The sequence below is a fragment of the Zonotrichia albicollis genome, chromosome 13, assembly GCF_047830755.1.
Source record: "Zonotrichia albicollis isolate bZonAlb1 chromosome 13, bZonAlb1.hap1, whole genome shotgun sequence".
Lineage (NCBI taxonomy): Eukaryota > Metazoa > Chordata > Aves > Passeriformes > Passerellidae > Zonotrichia > Zonotrichia albicollis.
Window position 1 is genome coordinate 19,726,608 of NC_133831.1, and position 23,000 is coordinate 19,749,607.

Sequence of the window (23,000 nt, forward strand, 5' to 3'; positions counted from 1 at the left end):
TATAAATTGCTGGTAATCTCCTACTGGAGATCCATAAAGTATTCTGCAGATGGATGTGTGAGAGCAGCATACATGTGTGGACTTAACAAATGGAAATATTTTAGGCAATATATTAAATTTTCTCTTGTCAATATATTTTGTTGCATTGGCTGCTTGATAAAAAAGGATGGAAAAACCAACTGTGGTGTTCAATAAGCAAAAAACAAGTAAATCTGGGTATGGCATGTGCTGGCTGTTTGGGTACTACTCAATGAGCATTTGTTTTCCTCTCTGTGGAAAAATGTCCTAGTTTCAGTTTTTGTACTTGATTAACCTAGAGATCCCAGCAGAAATTCTGCATACCAGAAGCCCCTCAGAAGTTAGAATCATGCAGAATACTGCCCTCTAAATATATTCCATTTGCTATGAAGGAGAGAAATATTTTTGTTCATTCTTGCTTCTCCTTACCCATTTAATATAGTAGTCTAAAAATACACTTTTTATGGGGGAAGGGCCAAGCAGTCTAAAGCAAAACAGTTGCAAAATGCCATGATTTGTAAAACTCATCATTCATTGTGCATAAAAGTTTGATTCTTTGGTAGGTGGGCTCTGAGTCATGCTGGTTTATGTATCAGACAAGAGGAACATTTAGCTAGGTTTTATTCTTGATCTTTGATGCTAAATTTCTTGAGGATGGTGAAATGCACAGGCTGGGGTGTAGAAGGTACAGCTGTCTCAATGGATTTAGGCAGTTTTTAATGAATTTAAATACAGATAATGTTCAGTGGGACAGCTTTCAAGGGAAACAAGTCTGCTGGCAGGCTACTGGAAGATGAAAATACTTTTGGGGTAAATATAGATGTAGCTATAAAATACAGAATGTGTAACATATACCTTAATGGTCTGTTGCTACCAATTTGACAAGAAACCATTACCATATGAGCTGCCAAAACAGGGCTGTGAGAAAGGAATTTTAGTGGCAGTTCAGATTTCATTGACAAAGATCATTCTCAGAAGATCAGTGCCTCAGAAATTCATGTGTTATCATTGTGAAACAATAATTGTGAAGCAACAGGAGGCTCAGGCTGCCTTGTTGAGGCTGGTACCTGCTCAGCCAGGACCGTGGTGTATGAGACAGAATGACCCTAGCAGCCTTGTTTGACCAAATCAGAACTGCCAATTTGCTGAAATTCCCAACCCCAAATTAGGACCACAAGTATATGAATCCTGTAATGAAAACATTGTTGTCAGTATTTAGGAGATCAGCATAAGCACTGAGTGGTTGCTCATAGCTGTCCCTAACCTCGATCTTGGGACACATCCAGTGTGAGCACCAGAATGCAGAAACTTCAGGGCTACATCTCAAACACATAACAAAATGCAGAGGCAGCACTGTGTCAGTCCACAAGGGTGCTGAGTCCTCTGTGCAGTCATTTCACAGCCTGGACATTAATTTGGGTTGATATGGGCCTGTTTGGCTGAGACATGCAACTTGTCCTGATGTGACATGCATGTGCCCATATTTGTGATTTGCCAAGTATGTGTCACACAAATGCCACATTTTGCCTTCTCTGAAAGCCTTTGGGAGTAGTTTTTAAACTGCTGAGTCAAGCAGCTTGTTGAGAAAGACCCTCACAGAACACAAGAGGCAGATTGTCAGTGAGTTAGCAAGTTAGACCTCAACCCTGAAAAAAATCATGTAAAAGGGCAGTGGGGGATTTTCTGTCTTTGGTTTTTGAAGCTAAAATAGACTGGATGTACAAACATCTGGCTTTACAACTATCTGGCATAGCTGAAAAAAGGAAGAAGGGCAGATTATTGTGGGTGAAAGAGTTGATAATAACCTCTTGATAGCAGCCTTGTGTGGAAAGATGACATGTTGGCTAACCAACACTTGTCCAGGAATGTGTGGGAAAAGCCCCACTCACCCATGTGCTGCGTGTATGGAGCCCATTTAAGAGTAAATACTGTGCTTAAGTGTTTTGCTGAAGGAGAAGGTTTATCAAAGTGTGGGATTATAGCACAATGTTCCTGGAACATGACTTACGGAGGGTGTATAAAATAACAGATATGGCTTGTTTGTCTGTTTATGTGCTTGCCTGGGTTTTTCCTTTTAGATGAAATAAAAATTCAGCCCTTCAAGCTGGCTGTTGGATGTGGCTCTGTCTGGCCACATTTAGAGATCTGGCTAGATTTCAAATTAGGGTGGACATGTGAGAATGGAGACGTTAAAGAGCTGTGAGGTGCCCACCAGATTGACACAGAGTATTCTGTCCCACACTCAAACTTTAGACAGGGATTGTCAAGAGCATGGAAAGCAGCTACTGATAACAGCCCACATGAATTTTTGCAGCAATGACAGAAAAAAATTCATATTCTGTTCTCTTTTTATGAATATTGTCTTGAACCTACAGGTCTGGAGAAATTCTCCGGAGTGCAGAAAAGTTAGAGAGGTTACACATTAACTGGGCGCTCTAGGATTTAGTTATTCATTCTTCCTATTGATGAGCTGGAAAATCACTCATCATAATATCATTGGTCCTGGCCATAAGGTCAATATTTCCCGAAATTCTGTGTGAGTAGAAATTAGTGTTTCTATGTCATCAAACTGGTTCCATAATGAGGACTGTGTGGTATATTGACTTCTAAAGTGGTGGGAGGCTCCATTAGGGCATACTAAACTTTGAGCTGCCCATGTTACAGGTGTGACTCCTGAGCAAAGGAAAAGTTGTAGAGGTTTTGAATTTTTATAGACCTGACTCTTAATCCTCAGAACCAGTTATACTTAATAAAAGGTGATTTAGCTACTTCGTTTGTGCTTGCAGGCAACTGGAAAGAGCTTAGGTAGTAGGATAGATCAAGGAAAAGGAAGACCAGCAGGGGGGAGTTCTCAGATATGCATACAATGGGCTCTTTATAGCCTGCAATGATCAGAATGATTTATCAGAATGCTTTGGCCTTAGTTCGGTGCCCAAGACCAGTTTGGGTAAAATCCCTTCGTGGAAAAGCAGTGAGCCGAGAGATCCCTTTTTCATTGTGGCAATTTAAGGTAGTGCCCTGTTTGAGCCTGGCTGGAGTAAATCAATCTGGGAGACCTCTGAGCATCACCAGCTACCAAACAGTGTTTCTCCTGTTTAAAACCATTGCCTTGTTAAAATTGGCTGGTGTTCTTTCCAATATAGCCAGACATGTAAGCCTCTGATCACATCCCATTGCCTTCAAAGAGATCTGTGAAGAAGGTTCTGTAACAGGCCTGAGTGGATAATATTTGCAGTTCAAAACATGTGTTTAAAACTGTTGAATTTTGCAAAATTACCTAAACCCCTAAACACAGATGGTAGGGTGACTTTCAGACAGACATAATTTCTTTCCAAACCTTTAGGTTTACAGTTCTGCCACTTTTCTTACTGATCTTCCTCTAGATAATCAGCCATTTAACTATGCCAAGTGAAAAAAACCCACCAAAACAAAACCAAACAAATAGGAAGACTGTGATGCCCAAGATTTTCTTTGATCGATGTATTGGCCACATGACCTCAATTTTTAGTGGAGTATGAATGATTATCCCTGGGTTCTGTGTAAATTGAAGAAAAAAGAAGGCAGAATACCATTTTGCAGATTCAGAGCTTGGGAAAACTGCAGATCTTGTGCTGTTGTTTTGTTTTATCTGCTTTGCCCCAGTTCATAAACCCATTTGATGAAGATTGTAACACTCCTGATTGTAACTGTGCAAGTTGAAGTCTTCTAAATTCAGGGACTTCTGAGGATAGCTCAGCATTTAATAGTGCCAAATCGAAAACAATTGTAAGCATTGGAGCTGTGGGTTTCATGCCATTTTCACAGTGCTGTGTTCTTCTGTGTTTCAATCCTTCTCCAGGACATTACCAGCTTGCTTCATACCATCTATGAGGTAGTTGATGCATCAGTAAACCATTCTCCTAGTTCCAGCAAAACTCTGAGAGTGAAACTTACTGTGGCACCAGACAGCAGCCAGAAGAAAAAGAGTATCTTGTTAAATCATACTGGTAAGGATGTGCAATCAGCCATTGGAAAAATACAAAAGCTTCCAGAGTCTCTTGAAAATCCATCTCTACGCTTTGTTAATACAAATACATATATACTTAAAGGCAAATAATTATGTGGGTCTTTTAAATCCCATGAGCCTGCTTTATGATCTTGACTGTAAAAGTACCTGCCCTCCTTTCAGAGTCTCGTTAGCAAATGAGGGTTCCCCCTTCTGATGAATGGCTTCTTTTGGAAGCAGCAGTAACCCAAGTGTAGTGTAATTGTCTTTGTGCACTGCAAGGCACATCTTGACTTGCACCACTCTATCTCTGCTGATATCGCAGCCCTTGGTTTGTGTGGGAGGAGCTGTAGGGGTATAAAATGTTTCTTGCCAGTGCATAGCTACCAGTGCTGCTGGGTAAAATAAACAAGCATAAGGAAACTTAAATAATCTGTGCATAAAAATTGTACATTTTCTGTGCTGGCATAGTCTGCCCTTATAAGAGTGTTTGTACCATGATGGCTCATCTAACTTATCTTCACTGTTATAATAATTGTATCAGCATAATTACTTCAGTAGGTAGAGTAGTAATAAATTGAAATACTTAGAAGTATTTAAAATAATATTTAATAGAAAATGTAGGCATCAGATCTAAAAGGAGAGCCTGGTCACCTCAATTTTGATAAAACAATCACTCCCTCAGGAGCAGACACAGGCAAATTCTCACTGCTGGGGAGCTCTGTGGTGCATTAGGGCAGCACTGAGCCCTCAGTGTGAGTGTGGCTCCACCTGGGCTGCCCATGGAGTGCCCTGGCTGAGATCCTGCAGTCCAGGCCACCTCTGAATAAAATCTGTCCTTTGGGCAAAGCAGGACTGGGGAGGTTACAGGAAATGCTGCATTGCATCTCATCTACTGACACAAACAGAGGTGTTTGAATGTGGAATGTTGGTTGTGCTGATCAGCAAGGACAGCAGTATGACAATAATGTACTTTCTGCTGGCAGATTTGCAGAGTGCCAGGCACAGAGCTGAAAACAAAGCTAATGAAGAAGCAAGAAGCTCTGAGAAGAAGCAGAGAGCTTCCCTCAGGTAAGGGGAATGAACCCTGGCTCCTGACAGGCGCTTTGAGGAAACCTCAACCATTCCTTCCTTGCTTGCATGTTTTACTTTTTAAAATTATTTTTAAATAGTAGAAATACAGAAGTTTTCATTGTGGACTTAAGAGCACATTCCATAGCTGGATACTTATATTAAAACAAACAAAACAGGAAAAGAAATCCTGGAATTTTCTTTTTCTATGAGCTCTTTGGAGGATCTGAATTGTCTTTTTAGATGCCATCTCCAAATAAGTGAGGTTAATAGCAGAGCTTTTTGGCTAAAAGTGTCCTAAAACCTTTTCCAGTCCTTAGAGGCCATTTCCTGCCTTTCTCTGTCCTCCTTCCAGCACATCTTTTCCACCCATCAACTCAAATAGTGCCAAGCTTTGCATGGGCTAACTTGGTTACCAGCTGATAACCCAAGCAGAATGCTAACAGGTCATCCTGGTGCGTATTTGATATATTTTAGGATTTTACATTTCATAACAGAAACTGCTCATAAGGCAGAGGGAGGTGTGTGCTGAAATGTTACAGTGATGACATTGACTCATTAGTTATGTTTGTTTCTTCAGCTGCAAATTTTAAAAAGAAAAAAAACAACAAACTTTTGGCTTTCCTTAGATTTAGGGATATTTGTCTGGATACATAGCAAATTTATCAGGAGAAGGAGCATTCAGTCTTATTGAAACTGACAAGAGAACAGTACCTCCCTTTTTTGGATGGAGAAAAAATGCTAGTGAGTTATCCCAGTCAGCAAATCCCAGTACAATCAAATTTCAGATTAAAAGAAGAATAAAATTACTATTAATGTTGTGTCAGCAACTCTGCACAGAATCTTCTATGAACTGAAGAATACTCTGTGGTTTTACTTGCTGGCCTAGATGTGGTGTGCAGATTCCCTCTGCCCATTAGCAAAGTTTTGCCCTGTGTGAATTCAATAGATTGGTTTTGTTTGATAATCTAGTGCAAAAATCCCTTTTCAGTTTGAAGTCCCCTTCTTATCCACCTTAAAGTCCTGGCTCTGCAAATGTAGTGTTTTTATGAACAGCAGGCATTTCCAATTAAATCCACAGTCATGGAAGTATCAAAAGTTGGACCAAAATGTTTGTCCTTCTCCTTCCTTTGGTGAGAGGCTTCCTCCCAGAAAAATCTGTGTTTTGAGCTGAGTAGATCAGCATCAGACAATGGTCAGCAGCTGCCAGTTTGTGTTGGATCCCACTAAATGTAGACAGGATGAAGAGTGTGCTGTTCACACTGTGTGCATTTCGGGGGTGTTTGTGCACTCTGCCCAGGCTGACAACCCTCAGGAAAGCTGCTGAGGCTCAGGTCAAAATCTCACAATATAATGCAGTTGCTTCCCCTTTGAAAGCAGCAATGGGAGCTTGTGAGAAGCGCACACATTTCACATGTTCAGTCACTTAGGGAATTCTAGGCAAGATGTGATTAATATTCAAGATAAAATGGATAGAAATGTTTTTGTCCTGAAGGTTGGGAGATAGATGGGTTGGATTTTTCGTTTGCTGAAGGCTCCAGGCAGGAGTTTTCACCTGTAGGGCTAATATGAGTATCTAGATAAGTAGCTAGATTCATGGCTAGATAGCCTGGCTCTCCCTGGCTGACTTAAACTCTCTGTTCTCAGTGAGTGAGGCTCTCAGGGGCTGTCCCTGCATTTTCTGCCCTGTGCTCCATTCCCCCTTCCTGCTGTGTTGTTGTGTGCCATCAGGATGACACATCAGCGTGGGGATTTTAGAAAGGACTTCCATACACCCCACAAACACTCCAGCAGATGCCCTTTTTTATTAAAACCAGAGCCTTACCAAGCCCAAGCCCAGTAACAGCCCTGCATTTTTACACAGTCCTCGATGCATGGTTGGTGGCTGCCCAAGGGCTCCCATGTGTTTGCAGGGCAGCACAGAGGGCCTGGGGGCCAGACACTGCAGCTCTCAGAAGTGCTTGGAGTTCCTTTGACACTGAGCACATCTCTCATCAGTGGATAATTGCTTTGCTGTGTGTATTTGCATGAATATTGCTGAACGTCATCTTGCATGCAAGAAAGTTATTAGAGTGTAGGGCTGTGGTACTACTGGCATAATTTTTTTTTCCTCTGTCTTGATGAGAGATTTAATTTATTACAGTAACAAAATAACAGGTTCCCTGTTAGCTTCATTTCCAAGAGCAGTGCTGTATGCAGTGTTGCCTAATTGTGTTGGATCAGACTCAATGATGTTTTTTCTGGGTTAACTGTGAATTGTCTTTAGCACATGGGTTCAAGTCCCAGTGGTTTGTGTAGGTGATTCATGCCTGGCAACTGCAGTTAGGCAAGTTCTAGCCCCAGAGATCTTTTATGTTGACATGCTAAAGTGTAACAACCTATAAAGTTGTGTCTGATACAGGAAAGGTGCTGAGTTGGTTAGGTATCCAAAATGTAGAGAATATCTGGACATTCCTTCTTTTTTTATTTTTTGAGACTAGCTCATGTCACTTTTCAAAGCTGACTAGAATCTTTAAACCTTACCTGCTTTCCAGGCAGACTCTCCTCCATTCAGGAGACTCTACCTCTATCAAAGTAGAGCAGAAATGATCTTCCAGTTAGGTCAAGTCTTGTGACTTTGATAAAAGACACTGCAGACGTGACAGAGACACGAGGGGCCTCAGTTCTGTAATGTCCCTGAACAGTAAAAGCTAGACCAGGAAAGACAGTTGTGCCAAAGCTCAGGGGATCAGCAGCCTCTGGAAACTTAGAAATGTGTTAATAGACTAAAAACAGTGTACTGGGCACCATACAGGACAGAGCCCATATTTAGTAACTGGTGTAGGATACAAGGCCAAATTCTGGTGTTGGGCTGACATCAGTGCACTTGCACAGAGAAATAGCAAAGCCAATCTCGTGGTCTTGGAGACTGAATTGTCTGAATGACAAGCAGCAACTTAGTCAAGGGTTTTCTGCTTATACTGTTTGTTATATTGAAAATATTGTTCATCTTTGCAGACTTCCCATTTAAATTGCTGAATAAAATTGTTTGGCATTATGGGCTACAATACTGTAAACTTCTGCCTGATTTTTTTCTGTCTCATAAATGAATGGTATTTCAGATATTCATTCTCAGGAAATAGTTCTGCTATAAATAAAATTGCAAAGCTGAGCAAGAAAAGGAGTTGAGATTCTAAAGCCAGCATCTGATCTGACCTTATTAATTATATTCTGGAAAGCAGCAGTTACCTCTGAGTGTCCTGCCAACACCTTCTCTTCCCAGGCTCTCTCTGGTTGCTACACCTGTGCTGTTGCCTGTCTTTCTGAAGCAGGAGCACATGGACATTGATCTGGATTACCCCAGCACTTCCTCACAGTGCTGGGAATGGTCATGAATCAAACAGCAGATTTTCTTTGGCGTGTCCTAATTGGAGAATCGGTTGAATGATTTGGCCCTAAGACAGAAAGTAATAAATGCTAGGAGTGGTTTTATTTGCCTTTGCACATGTGATGCAATTGGAAAGCCTCCTTTGCTTTGCAACACCAGGGTTGATTTATGTGAGGGGAAGGAACAGTCAGTTTGGGCCCATCGTCATAGCAGGTCTGGTCATCCACATTTCAAGCGTTTGTTGTTTCTTTGTGAGCACCTCCTGTCACTTCAAAGGGTCCATGAGTTGTTGGTTTGCAGATGGTGATAAGAACTTTAAAGAAGTTCTGCTGAATGGTAATTTTGCTTCCTGCTGACAGATACCACCAGAGTGAGAACAATCCAGAGCAAAGTGGGTGCTATCGTCATTGTGTTGATGAGAACATTGAAAGGAGAAACCACTATTTGGATCTTGCAGGAATAGAAAACTACACATCAAAGTTTGGGCCAGGTAATTTATGTTGTAACCTCATAATCTTTTGTTCCTTCAGTTGCATGTTCCATGCCAGGGACAGTGAATTGTGAAGCTGTGTGATTTGTCTGTAGTGACTCAGAAATAGGACTGTGAATACTGCAAGATAATTACTGGTGAAGGTGGTATCACTACAGAGTGGGTAATGTGCTGCAAGGCTGCTTTGATGTGCTTGTTTGTGTAGCTAAACTTGGAGCTGAGCCTAGGAGAACAATCTTTACATCTAAATTATTAAGTTTAGTCTACGGGTGAGGTAAGGATTGACTTTTGGATGTTGGAGCTTGTTCCCAAGAGGAGACCAGCACATATTTTATACTCACTACTGACCCAAAAATAGGAGAATGTGTGTTTGTACCTGGAATTTTGGCTCTAGTCCCCACATCAAAGAGACTTGGATTTCCTTCATTTCCCTGCCCTCTGCCAGGGTTTTACTATTCCCCTGACAGTTAATTTGATGACCAAGAGTTGGAAATATAAAGATTTTTATACACATACACATACAGTGTGTGTTCAGCCTTCTCTAGATAGGTATTCATATTTGTGTATTATTTACTGGCCAGAATTATTAAGTGTAATTAAACTAGACAGCTACAATTGCATTCACTTCCTTAGGAAAAATTTGTTCTGCCGATAATGCTATCCCTGCCAACTGCATGCTACTAATTAGAACTTTGAAATACTAGATGACTAACTCAGCTTGTTATTTCCTAGGATCTCCTCCAGCAGCTCAAAAACATGACCCACCAGGCAGAATTGTGAATCAAACTAGATCCCGTTCTCATGAGCCTGAGACCTTCCATGCTCACCATAGGAAATCCCAAGTGGTGGATCCAAGCCACGTCAATCTGGCTGAAAGTTCCTATGCCAAGATTGCAGAAATCCAGCAGAGGCTCCGGAACCAGGACTCCAACAAGCACTTTGTGAGGTCTCCCAAAGCCCAGGGCAAAAATGTCGCCCCTGTGCATCCTGGAAGGGCAGTTAGGAATAAACCTTTCCAAGGGGTGCCCTTGCCCATGGCTTCCCCAAGTGCACGGGTGGGCCAGAACCCCCCGTACCTTCCCTTGCAGTCCCAACAGATCCACAAGAAGCATAAGCAGAGGGCGAAGGAGAATCACCAAATGTGCAAAACCTTCCAGTCTCCGGGGACGGTTGTGGAAAAGGAGCACGTGAGAGACCTGCCCACAGTCATTTTATATGAAGGCCAAGTGGGACAGATGATACAAAGACATGAGCACCACCACCACCACGAGCACCACCACCACTACCACCACTTCTACCAGACATAGAAGAGATCCCACCAACACCCTCCAGGAATCATCCCAAATGAAGGAAATGCGTTCTTGTGATACCAGAACTAAGGCATTACTATTATTAATGTTATCATTACTCCATTAATATTCAGCTAGCATATATTTTAGAGGTTATATGGAACTCTTGAAACTCACCCTATTTATATGTTGAGGAACCGCATAGCTTACTCAAACACCTTGTGGATATTTTTTTTTGTTTTAAGTGGCTTGTAAAACAGCAAACAGCCATAGCTTTTTGAGCTGTGATTTAATACAGGTCGTCAACGCACTTCTGTACAAGTACTACTTCCAGTGTACTCAGAAAGATACTTCAAACACTCCTGCAGACATCCAGCTTTCCACTCTGCTGTACGCCGGCTGATCGCACACAAGCCTTTCATCAGGGGAGCAATGTTCGAAGGGTTGGACTCCAGAGATACTCAGATAATGGAAAATACAAACAGCTGCTACCTCTAGTATTATTCAGATTTTATTTTCTTTTTATTGATTGTAATGTGCTACGGGGGGAATTTTAATATACTGTGTTTGTGTAGCCTGTTTGTGTTCACATCCTTTCAAATCATCTTAATTGCAAGGAAATATTAGCTAAACTTGTCAACAGGGCTACATTTGTATGACTTACACTTTATTTTCTTGGAGAGTCTTCATTGACACAAGTACAGTCTGTTATATACTGGGTAATATTTAAATATACTTCTTTTATTTTTGGTTTTTCTTTTGCTTATTCTCCACTCTGTTTGGGGTACTATTTGAAAAGAGAAGGATGTGAAATGGGGCTTTCCAAAGCAGCACTAGACTTTAGTGCTTGGGCCATAAGTATCATTCATGGGGCTTTGAGAAGGAGAGGGGTTGATTGGGGGGGTTTGTTTTGTTTAAATCCACAGTTCTTTGTTTTGAGAAAGAATTGAGGAAAATATACTTTCTCACTTTAAATGTTGGCAAATATATATAAAATATAAATATAAATATATATATATAAATATGCACACTCTCAGGTACATTTTGTTGTGTTTTAGAAATCTGTGGTTTGAATATTAACATTATATTTGTTTTTTTCCACAACAGTGACTTTTTAGAAACATATGCCATGGCATTTTCTTGGTGCCTCCAGTTTGAATTTCCCAAGCACCTATCAATTTGTGCTTCTCCCATTTTAGAGACATGTATAAAAATATCATTCAAAATCTTCCTAGATTCTTCTACTTTTTCCATATCAAAGGGCTTCCATTCCATGAAGGAGAATCAGACCACACTCACAAGACCTTAATGGTTGCTGAGAAATTTGAAGGTCAAAAGAAAATTGGAAAAGTGAAAAAAAAAAAAAAGGGTCAGTGCATTGAAGTTTTGCTTTCTGTGGAGCCCAGATTTAAAATAGATTCAGTTGGGTTTTGTACAGATCACCATTTTGCAGGTAGAAAGTGACTGGAAAACACCTACATTTCTTTTGGAACATTAGAGAACTCCTACATAAAGACATAATTGTTCTATAAATGTATTTGCTTTTGGTTTTAATTATTTTTAATGTTGTGGTATTTTGTCAATAGTATATATTGTAAAATGTAACTATCCAACGTCGTTATAAGCCCTTTATGATTGGGGTATTTTTTGTTTTCTGACTAGAGTTTTGATCAGTCCAAAATGGGGTCTTACCTTACTGCTGACCAGGTTTAGGGGGATGTTGTCCTTTCTGAGAACACAGAGACATCACCTTGTCAAGAACAGGGGAAGCTTTGCCTTCTCATGGAATTGGAATGGAATCACTGCTTCATGGTAATTAGGTCCGTCTCTTGTCTCCCTGGATCAGCAGATGTTTAGACTTATTGTCCCCTTGAAAAAATCTGGTTTATTTTATTTTACTTTTTTTAGCTGTCAACAGCGTGTTCTGTAAAATCTAACAAAATGTTTTTAAAATGTGTTTGATCTGTGTGACAACTATACTGTTCTGTTTATTTTAAAATTCCTAAAGTCCAAAAATATTTATATGCAGAATTTTCTGTGTTGAGAATATGAAAAGGCCACAAATTTGGTTAGTTACCACTGAGTTGTTCTAGTCTAAGCCTTTTTTTGCTGCTTGTGTATCATTCTTTTTCAATGTATATATAATTATGGACTGCAAAAAGAAAAAAAAAAGGCATTTATATGTCTAGTAGAAGGAATAAGCTTATTTATATTATAGTGTTAAAAAAGTCTGATGTATTCAAGTGACTTACATTATACCGCATGCAAACACACAGTGTACATTCCATCTCAGAAGGGATGCCATGCTATTTGCTTTGAAGAAGTAATTAAAGCTGTTCTCTTTTCAGCAGAGCATATGCCACAAAGACTGAGAGGTGGAAATTGTTCTTTGTCAATTTTTTTAAATGCAGATTGTTACTGAAAACCAGAAAGCATTGTGGAAAACTCGAGTGCTTTCAGAATTGTGGGGTTTTCTACAAAAGGGCAGCAAAGGGGTAAAACTGCTTCTTCACCCAAAGATATTTTGGTGGGAAAGAAAACAGCACCACTACCAAAATCCATCTGAGTGAGAGGTGTGCAGTGCTGGCTGTGCCAGGTGGCCTCTGATGTGGAACACAACTGACCATTTGTTACTGCCTGGCGTTGCTTTGGTTTGGGTTATTATATTTGGACATTCAAAAAACAAATTCTGCCTTGCTCGCAGTCTGTGAAACACAAACGCATCTTAATAACATGGCATCCCCTTATGAAAACCTTACACCAGCCATGTATGAATATACAGTATCTAAATACTGTGTTGCAGTTGTGTTATGTGCATTATAAGTGTGAATAACATGTAGCACAGTTTCTTTTCACAAAACCTTAAATTTCTGTACCTTTTAAATATGTTTGCTTTTCAGTATTTTGTATAGTAAATATAGATGGTTTTGACTAAATGCTTTATTTATTTAACAGCAAAAACTGTGCCAAGAGAACCCCCTGTTAATTAAAGTTTTACTAGTTCAGAAAGTATATTTCTTTCTTCTTGTTGTGGATTTCAGGGGCCTGTTGCAATTGCTGTCAGTGCTTGCAGATCCCACTGATGAAAGAGCTTGCATTAACATTTTTGGGAACAGGATCAGGAAATTACGTATGGGCTGGGTATGCTTTGGTCTAATATTTAAAATATCAAGTTTCAAAGTTAAATTTCTTGTCCCCTGCTGTTGGACCTGTGTTGAGTAACTGATATTTCATCTTGCTATTAATTCTGAAAACTTTTCCTTAAAAAAAATAAAAATATTGGTTTAGGTTGTTCAAAACCATAGCTGAATCAAAATTTGACAGAGTTTAGTTTCTGGTTGATCAAAACATTTACTTCCAAAGAAAAACATACCAGAGTTGAGTATATTGTTAATTTTGAAAAGGAAAATGGAGTGGCATTAAGTAATTTCAGATGAAAACTCCAGACTTTTCACTTCCTTCTTCTGTTTTTACATAAGGCAGTTCAGCAAAATGAAGTCAATCCTGAAGTTTGCACTATTTGCTGAAAAAATTAAATTGAAAACTTTTGCTCATCTCTACCAGCTGCAGTTCTGGGTAGGGCAGTGTTTTGAAAAGAAAGGTTGCTAAGATCTTCTCACAATACAAATTAACCTAAGCTAAGGCTGTGAAGTAAAATCTCTGTCCCAGTGAAATCTCTGGCAAGGCTGCCAGGTTCCCACTGGCTGCAGGGTGCCTATAATTTCATTCCAGGAAGGTGGGTTTGAAATCTACATAATGTGCAGCCAGTAACTCCAGTATTTATTTCTTCTGCATCTTACTGCTGATGGGTTTGCTAAGAGTAAATGGAAGTTTTGCTGTGAGAGATCAAGCTGGTAAATTAATTAAGATTAGCAGCAAATACTCTTTACACTGATGTCATTGGAAGCCCTCAAGGCACTTGCAAAAGTCTTTGAAACAGCTTCATATCATTTAGTCATTGTTAGAAATGGAGACCCAGTTCTGCCCTTGGATGATGAGGTACAGAATCTCCTGGCATACTGGCAGAGCAGCCCCAAATATATCACCAAATACGTGACCTCTATTATGGTTTTTCTACTCTAGTCATTGTGAGGATAGAACAGCAATGTTTAGCTGGAGAAGTACTTTAAAGGTGTGTGCTTTGTGTGTGTATATGTGTGTAAATATATATGTGTGTGTGTGTGTGAGGGTGTGTGTCCTCTGGCAGAAGTTAGTGAGTGGAACAAGATGGACTCTGACAGAGGTGATTTTCTCTAAAGGGATGAGCACTGTGTGTGCTCAGCAGCCCACAAGTTGCCACATAAACACAGAGCTCTGATGAATGCATACTGTTCTCCATATGTCATCGTGTACCTCAATTACTGAATGACAGATTTCATTTGTATTCCAATTAACAGGAAAGTTGGGCCCCTTTGGGCCTAGATTATACTTGCGAAAAATTCATCATGCTAGAAAATTTGCAAAAACATTCACCATAATTTTTGCCTGGAGTACAGGCAAGAATGTTCATGTTTGGAAACATGTCAGCTAATCAAGTCTCACCTTTAATTACCTTGATGCAATTCATCAAGATCTGAAAATACATTTTCAAACATGACTTATTCATGGCTTCGCTGGGAACCAAGTCTTATTCAGCATCCTATTAATTGTCAGACTTCTTTGGTTTTGGTTTTGGTTTTTTTTTTTTAATATACCAGCAGAAACATGTTTGAAAATCCATAAACTGAAAATTGAACTTAATGTGTTTTCTAAATAGCTTCTGGAAGAAGATATCTTTCCTAATGCACTTACCAGCAAAACCAGCCTCTATTTATGACATAATAATGTATTTTGTTTGCATATTTGAACAGATGTTGAGTTGATTTGATTTGGAAGGGTCTGCTTTGGGGTTTTGTGTTGTTCTGTGCACATTTAAAATGTGCTTAAAATGGTCTAAAAGGAACAGATAGAGAAAAACAAATTATATTGAAATTATTCAGTATGCGTTGAAATGCATCCTATTTGAAGCTTGGATTGTAGTTATTAAATAATGATGTTTTCAATGATGCTTTAATTTGCTTTTATATTTCTATATATTTCTAGATAACTCAATCCTAAATGAGCTGAAATGATAGGAGTCACATGGAGGAAGTCTTCTAATTTCTTTGGTTTAACCTACCAGGATTTAAGGACTATTCACCAGATTACTGTGAGGGTTAGAGCTGTGGAGAAAGACTGGCAAGGGAAGGATGGAAGGATTTGAGAAGTGTAGGGATAGCACAGAACTGTCCAACAGAGGGGCTGGGGGAGACACACCAGAGGCAGGAAAATCCTGTATGGAGAAATTCTTATTCATGTTGCTTTTATGAATCTCTTCTGGTACAGTTTTTGCTCATAAAACAGCAGCCGTAGTTTATAGAATGCTTTTCACTGGGAAAACTTGAAAGACTTTCTTTAAGAGGTGAATCTCCAGCGTGCAGGGGGAGGCACAAGGCAGGAAAGGTGCAGATAATCACTGGGGCTGTGGCAGAATAAGGAAGGATCCCCGAGTCCCTGTCCAAGCTGAGGGAAATGGTTTTGGAAGCAGAGGTGTTTCTACAGATGTTTTAGATATTCCTTAGAACACATTTTGAACAGTGACATCAGTTCTTTTTGATTACAATCACACAGAAATTGGTCAAATGTTACCCAAAGTTTCCGTATCTGTCCTGATTTTTCTAAACACTAAGTTCTAACTGTGCCTGTGAAATCTACTGACGCAGGATAATCTTCATACCACAAACAGTTACAGACAGGCTTTGTTGGTTGTCTCATCAGGCTGGTGTTCTGGGGTCTGAGAGTCAAAAGTTCCAGAAGATTTTCAAGGATGTGGAAGACATAATGTTAAGGGGCTTCATAAATTTGGCAGTGGGCAAACATTAACAATAGCAGGCACAGTGGTAATGGTGAGCATTGTTCTTTCTGGTTTCTAGGACATGTCTGTGAGGTGGGGTGTGTGTCTTCCTTTGAGTGCCTAGTCCATAGAGACAAAGCTGCCTCTAATGGCTACCAGCTAAGGGATGTATGTACTCCTTTGGTGTTGTATTTTGTGGGTGAAGATTTGGGGTTCAGATCCGTCTGGTGCTGAGTGCTTATTCTTGCATTAATCCTTCCCATTCTGTTCTATTCACGAAGTATAGCATGCTGCGGCTTTGTGAATTTTCTAATAAAGCACCTAACAAACTGGGCCAAATTTGTTTTCAGCTTCATAAATGGAAGCAGAAGAGCCCCATGCATGTCTTGGAATTTGGACCTTACAAATGCAGTTTGCTATGATTCATCATTTTTTCTTGTACTAATTTCAGATATTTGATAAGCTCTTTTTATGGTTTACAAGTTTAAAAAGACAAATAAAACTTTGTAGATTAAAACATTGGTTTGGAGGTTGTATTTTGTCTGCTCTCTGATGATCTGTGAATAGCCTTTTTTCTTTGGGCTTCAGCTTAAACCTACAGAGTGGCTTTGGAGTGGGTGTTTATAGTTCTTTGCTTGCTTGTTCACAGGGTAAGGCTGTTGATAGATGAATAAAGTGCCACTTGAGGTTGTTAACAACCATGACTGGTAATGCTAGTTCGCCTAAGATAAACAGTGAAATGCTACAGCAATTAGCATTAAGGTCTCACTTGGCCAGTGCTGATTTTCAAAGCCAGAGATAGGAGCTCTACAGATACCCAGGGCTGGGAGGTCTGGAGCTGCTCTCATCCCATGGCTGTGGGTCTGGAGCTGCTCTCATCCCATGGCTGGGGCTGCTCTCATCCCATGGCTGGAGCTCTGGGGCTGCTCTCATCCCTGCTCCCAGTGCTGGGGCTGCTGTTGGTGTGTGCACTCAGCATCTCTGCATACTCAATGTGCCAGTAGGAAGCAGGAGTACAAAAGCTGTAATGTTTCAGTCCAAAGCAATTAACCCTCTCACCCTGCGAGGAGTGGAGGGGAGGAAAAGCCCAATTACAGAGACTCTGAGTTTCCAGTAAGTGCAGAAGTATGAAGGGAAGCAATAAGGCAGCACTGTGGGCCTCGCATTCCTCTGGTCTCTTTACAGCCTTTTCAGGGAATATTTTTTACTTCTGATGTCTGTAATCATAACTTGCTGTTTGAGTGTGCCATCTGCTAGGGCCACAACCCTCAGTGGCTCTGAGCATGTGACCTCCATAGGTTTCACTAGAAATATTGTGCAGCTTCACTGGATCAACAGAAGTCCTTCAATTTAAACTCTCATGTTATCAGGGCCCTGGGACACTCAGAGCTTGCACTGGTCAGGGACAGGTTTTTATTAGAACTTTCCTGGTCTAATAAATGGATGCTGAAATAAAATAATTTAAAAATTACAATCTTGATATCTTACAAGCCTGAAACACGGAGTCATTTGAGCTGGTAACTGTGAATTAGAGCAAGTCATTGTGTTTTCAGGAGCAGGGCAAGACTTTAATTCCTTTCTCTGCTAAAAACATCATCATTGCAGCCCCTTTTGCTATAACTGAATCAGGAATTCAGCATTCACAGGATATTATGTGTCTGCTGATCTTTCTAACAATAGTTAATGAAGTTTGTTTTACTTGGAGCCGGTGCTCCTTTGGATATTGCTGCTGTAGCCTGCAAAGGAAATCCCCTGCACAGCAGCTCTCACCAGGAGCGTCCTGCCTGCCCTCTCACTCACCTCCCCAAGGGTGTGGGGATGGAGCCACTCCAGAGGAATGGTCCAGAATTGCTTCTTCCTGGCACACAAGAGGTATGGTCACTATGTCTGCGACACCCTCAGGGAAAGCTGAGGAGCCAAAGCCATTGAGGCAGTGGCTGCCCCTTGTCCTCAGGAGGGTGTCATTGCCTGGTGTCTGATCACCCCCTCAGCCCCAGGACTGTGTTCTCTGGAGGCTCTGGCACGTGTGACAAGCAGGTGCAGCAAGCCCTTACATTCCACAATACTCTTCCATCCCTTTAGTCACTTTAGAAAGATGTCACCATGAAAAGAACTCCAACAAGACAATTTTTTTGCTGTTGACTTTCTGTTGTGCCCTTTCATGGGTTTAAAATCCACTTATCTGAAAGTGTGCAGTTACATTTTGTCCTTTTTCATCATTTAAATGCATCTTCTTGATCTGAAGAAATAAAAGCAATTTAAAAATTAGAGATTTTGTTTTCATATGTGCTGCCAAGTCTGATACTGCAAAGTAACTGCTGAATTGGCACAAGCAGTTTGAGAGAGCCAGCAGATTTAGGAAGGGAGAAGATAAACCTTATTATGTTTCTTTGCCAAAGGAGAAAAGAAACGATATTGACTTAAATGTGGGAAATTTAAAAGGGGCCATATGTTCTCACTTTGTGCTTTGTTTCTAATAGATAGACAGAAATCTTTGAAGTGTGGATTGGCACAGTAGGGTGCATGCTTCTGTAGAGAAAAGATGCTAAATGGGGAGGATGTGAGGGGGCACATGAAACTCTATTAGCCATGCAACAGCAAAGAGAGAAAGGCAAATCCAATGATAATGTACATCTGTTTCAGGGAATTTATAAGCTTTGAACATTTTTTATGTGCAGATAAGTGGATCCTTTTCTTACCATAACTTAGAACTTCAAAGCAGATTGTGTGGATAATGCAAATTGCTGAAATATGAGATTTTCCTACAAAGAGGTTTCCAAAAAAGAAAAAAAAAAAGAATTAAGGCTAATTGATGCCACAGTCTTTTATGTACAGTGTAAAAACTCTACAAAAATTGATTTTTATGAACTAAGAAATTGATGAAAAAATATTGAAGTCTGCTGTTTGCATTCAGGGACGGCAGTTTGAAACTGAGTTTCTGTGAATTAAACATTTGTCTCTGATACTACTGCAGCAATATTGTAACATAAATTAAGATATGTAGCCAAGCTGTAATTGTATCAAAGTCTGGCATGTCACAGGAATGTAAAACTCATGAGTGTGGCATGATGTGCAGCACCTGACATTAACATCACTGTCAAGGTAGCAAAGCAGGGATTTCTGGAATATGAGAAAAAAAATGATTACAAGAGACAAAAACTAACAGGGGGAGGCAGGAGGTGGAGGATCCTGATATGGATAAAGCCCGGGAGTAGATGAATGTGGAACTTGTGAACTGCTCAGAGAAATTAGCTGCTCCCTGAGCTGGGAGGTTACAGCCAGGCCTGGGGATGCCAGCTGCATTCCAGCTGGGAGATAGGAATGTCCTAGTGAAAGGCCAAGGCTGTGGCACCCTGTGCAAGAAGTGACATCAGCCAAGCGAGTTTGAAGACCTTCATTTATTAGATGCAGAGCACAGGGGCATTCCCTTCCTCCCTCGGCAGACTCGGGCCATAGAGCAGCTTTGTCCTGTGCTGTTGAATGGGGGGGCTCAGGCTTAACCTGGTGCTGAACACAGAGGCAACCAGGAGTGGGAGCTCATGCCTCATTCCTGAGTCTTTCCCCAGTTTTGGCTTCATTGGCCAGCTGGGCATCTTCAGAAGGTATTTTTTCCTGCATTTTAGTATGAATGGATCACCACAATCTCAGCATGATCTCCTGGAGTATTTTTTTTAATTCCTAAATCCTTGCACAATCTTGATCACTGTGTGCCATGGCAGGCTGTTGGAAAAGTGCCATATCCTGAAATAATCTATATCCCTTCATACTTTGTGTCCAGGGCTCATTTTTCTTGCACCTCAGCAGAGGTGGGAAGCAGAACCAGCTCTCCTCACCTCATGCTGACAGTGACTCAAAAATGCTTCCCCCTCACCCCAGCAGGTAAGACTGCCCTGAAAAGGGTTGGCTTTTGGGGTTTTTTTGGCTCTGAAGGGTGGCCCTGTGATGTGATCAGCACCCTGAGACTGTGGGGTTCCTCCCCATCCCTGGCCATCTGGGAAAACTCCCATGAGCTAATGAAACAATTTACCTAAAATGTTTTGTTTTAGGCAACCAGCAAGGGCTGGCAGAGGATTAATCTCGAGGCAATCCCTCCTTTCCTGCTCTGGACGCCAAGAGCAGGGCAAGGGCAGCGGCAGCGATGCTGAGCACAACAGCTGTATGCCATCAGACTAAAGATAGCAGCATGAAGCATGTGGGCTAATTAAGTTCCCAAGTGGCAGTGTACAGAGTGTACAGCCCAAACAGAACAGGGCCTTCTGCTTGTTTTGCTCAGCTCAGTTTCCTCGCTTTGGTGACAATAACCGCTTGGTTTGTGCCTGGCTGCCGCGGGAGCGCTCCCAGCCCGGCTCGGGGCTGCCATCCCTGCACCAGCTCTGCCTGCCCTGCCCTGTGCCCTGCCCTGCCCAAAGGGGACCCTCAGCAGCACCAAGGCTCGGGGGAAAAACCTGGAAAATGCTCAGAACTTTTGAATTAAGTTCCTTGCTTTATAATTTTTTTTTCCAGTCAAGTATAATATTAGACACTTTCACCCTAAATAGGATGAAGTGGGCATGCTCTGACCAGCTTAGCACAACAGGATGGACTTTAATTTTTTATTTTCCCTCCTCTGATGTCTTTCAGTCATTTCTTTTTTTCCTTCAGGGGGCCCAGCAGAGTCTTGGTTAGGTCTGTCAGCTTGGCTTCCGAACTGGTTTGTTGCCCTGGTAACTTTTGATGTAGGCTGCACATGAGCCAGAATTCACCACACCCTCTGCCCCCCTTTTCTTCCTCAGAGCTCTGGGTGGAAAACTACCTTAAGGATAAACATGAAGAGAAAAATTAATCTGAAAATCATCTTCCATGTGGAAAATGAGTTTGTGATGTTTCAAATTCTCTTGTGCTCCAGCAGGAGGCAGAAAGGACACTTTGGAGCTGGAATCCCATCAGCAGCTCCAGCAAGCTCCAAGAAAGGCTTGGCTCAAGTGTGGTTTTAGAGCAGGTTGGAAGTTCTAAAGCTTGAGGGGCTGTGACAGGTTTGAATTGTTTGCTTGTAATGGTGCTCAGCTAGAGACTGAAGGATGAAAATGTGGAGAGATGCGCTTTTTTCCAAGTATAAGAGTTGTGGAGGGATAGACTGTAAGAGAATAGTGCAGAAGGCAATCTCACCCCTGAGGAGTTGCAGCTGCACTAATTACCAAGGATTAGGAACAGGCCTGCCCTTAACAGGCCACAGCTGTGTCCAATGAGAAGCTGAGTGCTACAAAAGAGGGGGGTTAGCTGATGGTGGGGAGAGCTGGAGTTTTTTGGCTGTGCTGTGAAGAAGGAGGAGTCAGTGCTGTGAGGAGGTGCCCATAAGAAATCACCAAGAAGGTATGGAACTTTTGCAATATGATGGCAACAAATAGTCAGCTTTAAGTTTGCCTTTCTAGGCTGCTTCAATTCAATTCATAGGACAGATTTTCTTTTACTCCAGCATCCAGTGAACTCTGGAGTTTAAATTTAACTCTATTTTAATTCCAGACTTGATCTCTCAGCTGAAACCTTGAGTTTTTCATTGCTGGCTATGCCATGTCTGATCACCAGCAATCCAGTTATGATGCGATATATGCACTTTCTTTATTGTGACCTTTTTTCCAAAATGTTCCTGATTTATTCTTCTAATGATCCCATTTTTCAGTTGTTGGGATCTAAGTCCTCAACCCAAACTTTTTAACTACAACCCATGAGCTGCTGACTCCTTGAAGGAACTGTGGGTGAACAAAGCCACATCTTCATGCACAGGAGAGCTGATGTCCTGTAAGCTGTCAGGCCCTGGAACAGACAAACACATTGTTAGGCTGCTGTGCTGGAGCTGAATCCAATAAACTATTGCTAGTCTTTTACAGTAAAAGCCTTAATTGCCCATGTGTTTTGTTAGACCCAGCTAAGTCCTTAATAATTTTGTTTAATACTGTAGTACCTCACTTAGCAGTAAGTGTCAGGTCTTACTTGCTGTATTGGCCCTTTACAATAGATTGATATTTTTTTCCCCTTTTCCTTGTTTGCTAATGGCTGATGGAGTTCACATGTCTAAGGTCTGCTTCTGAGCTTCTTTGGTAAGGAGACAAGTGTGTAGATGATATTTTTAGATGGATGTGTGTAATAATTCAAAGTCTGGTAGCATTTCATAGGTCTTTAAAGACAGGTGGTTTTCTCCCAAAATTGCAGAAGTGGGGAAAAATAAGTGAGAATCTGATATTACAGTGGTGCTATGTCCTAGAGCTGTAGCGCCAAGCAAAAAATACAACATAGCCCTTGTTTTCTGGAAGGTTTCACAGAAGTGTTTGGGTCACTGCTGTGTGATGCTTGCTACCTGCCAGCATGGAGAAAATGGACCAGTTTCCAGAGTTTACAGCTACAGGAGATCAGTTCATTATGCTAGTAATGAAGGGGCTCATTTATGAAATTTTCAGAGATCATGATGCAGCATAAAGGTCCCAAATCCGTGCAACCAAATATTGCAAAGAGGCAATGCTAGCAGGTATTTCAGCATAGCAGCACAGTTCTGCTGCGTGTGTGTGGGGTGGGATAAACTCCTGAGTGTTGAGAAGTTCCTTCCCAAGGCTTCTCAGCAGCCAGAGGCTGCCTTGGGACATGAGGGAGAATCTTGGGATTCTGGTGATTCTTTTTGCTCTTATTGACTGTAGAGTATTTGGGCTTTTACTTCTGTTTTTGACTGGTTTAGTCTTCTAGTATGGGGTGGAATTTCAGAGTGGGTGGGAGGCTTTGCTTTTGCTCTTGGGGAGCTACTGAGCATGGTCAAGCAAGATATGGGGTGTCAGAGGGTGCTGGCAGGGCTGCAGGGAGAGCAGGGGCTGCAGGCCCTGCTGGCTGCAGCTCACTAAGTCCTGGGGTTGGCTGAAACCATGCCTGGAAATGAGGTCCTTGCG

At 41.2% G+C, this 23,000-nt stretch overlaps 1 protein-coding gene across 2 annotated transcripts in view; it reads left to right on the top strand.

The window, feature by feature from the left end:
- Positions 1-12,219, top strand: part of NKD1 (NKD inhibitor of WNT signaling pathway 1) — a 104,880-nt gene extending 92,661 nt beyond the window's left edge. For both annotated transcript variants that reach the window (XM_026794646.2, XM_005488856.4), the window contains 4 exons: positions 3,857-4,004; positions 4,990-5,074; positions 8,801-8,931; positions 9,664-12,219. In XM_026794646.2, the coding sequence (XP_026650447.2) occupies positions 3,857-4,004; positions 4,990-5,074; positions 8,801-8,931; positions 9,664-10,238 (939 nt within the window). In that variant the 3' untranslated portion in view covers positions 10,239-12,219. The remainder of the gene's footprint in view (positions 1-3,856; positions 4,005-4,989; positions 5,075-8,800; positions 8,932-9,663) is intronic.
- The last annotated feature ends 10,781 nt before the right edge of the window (positions 12,220-23,000 follow it).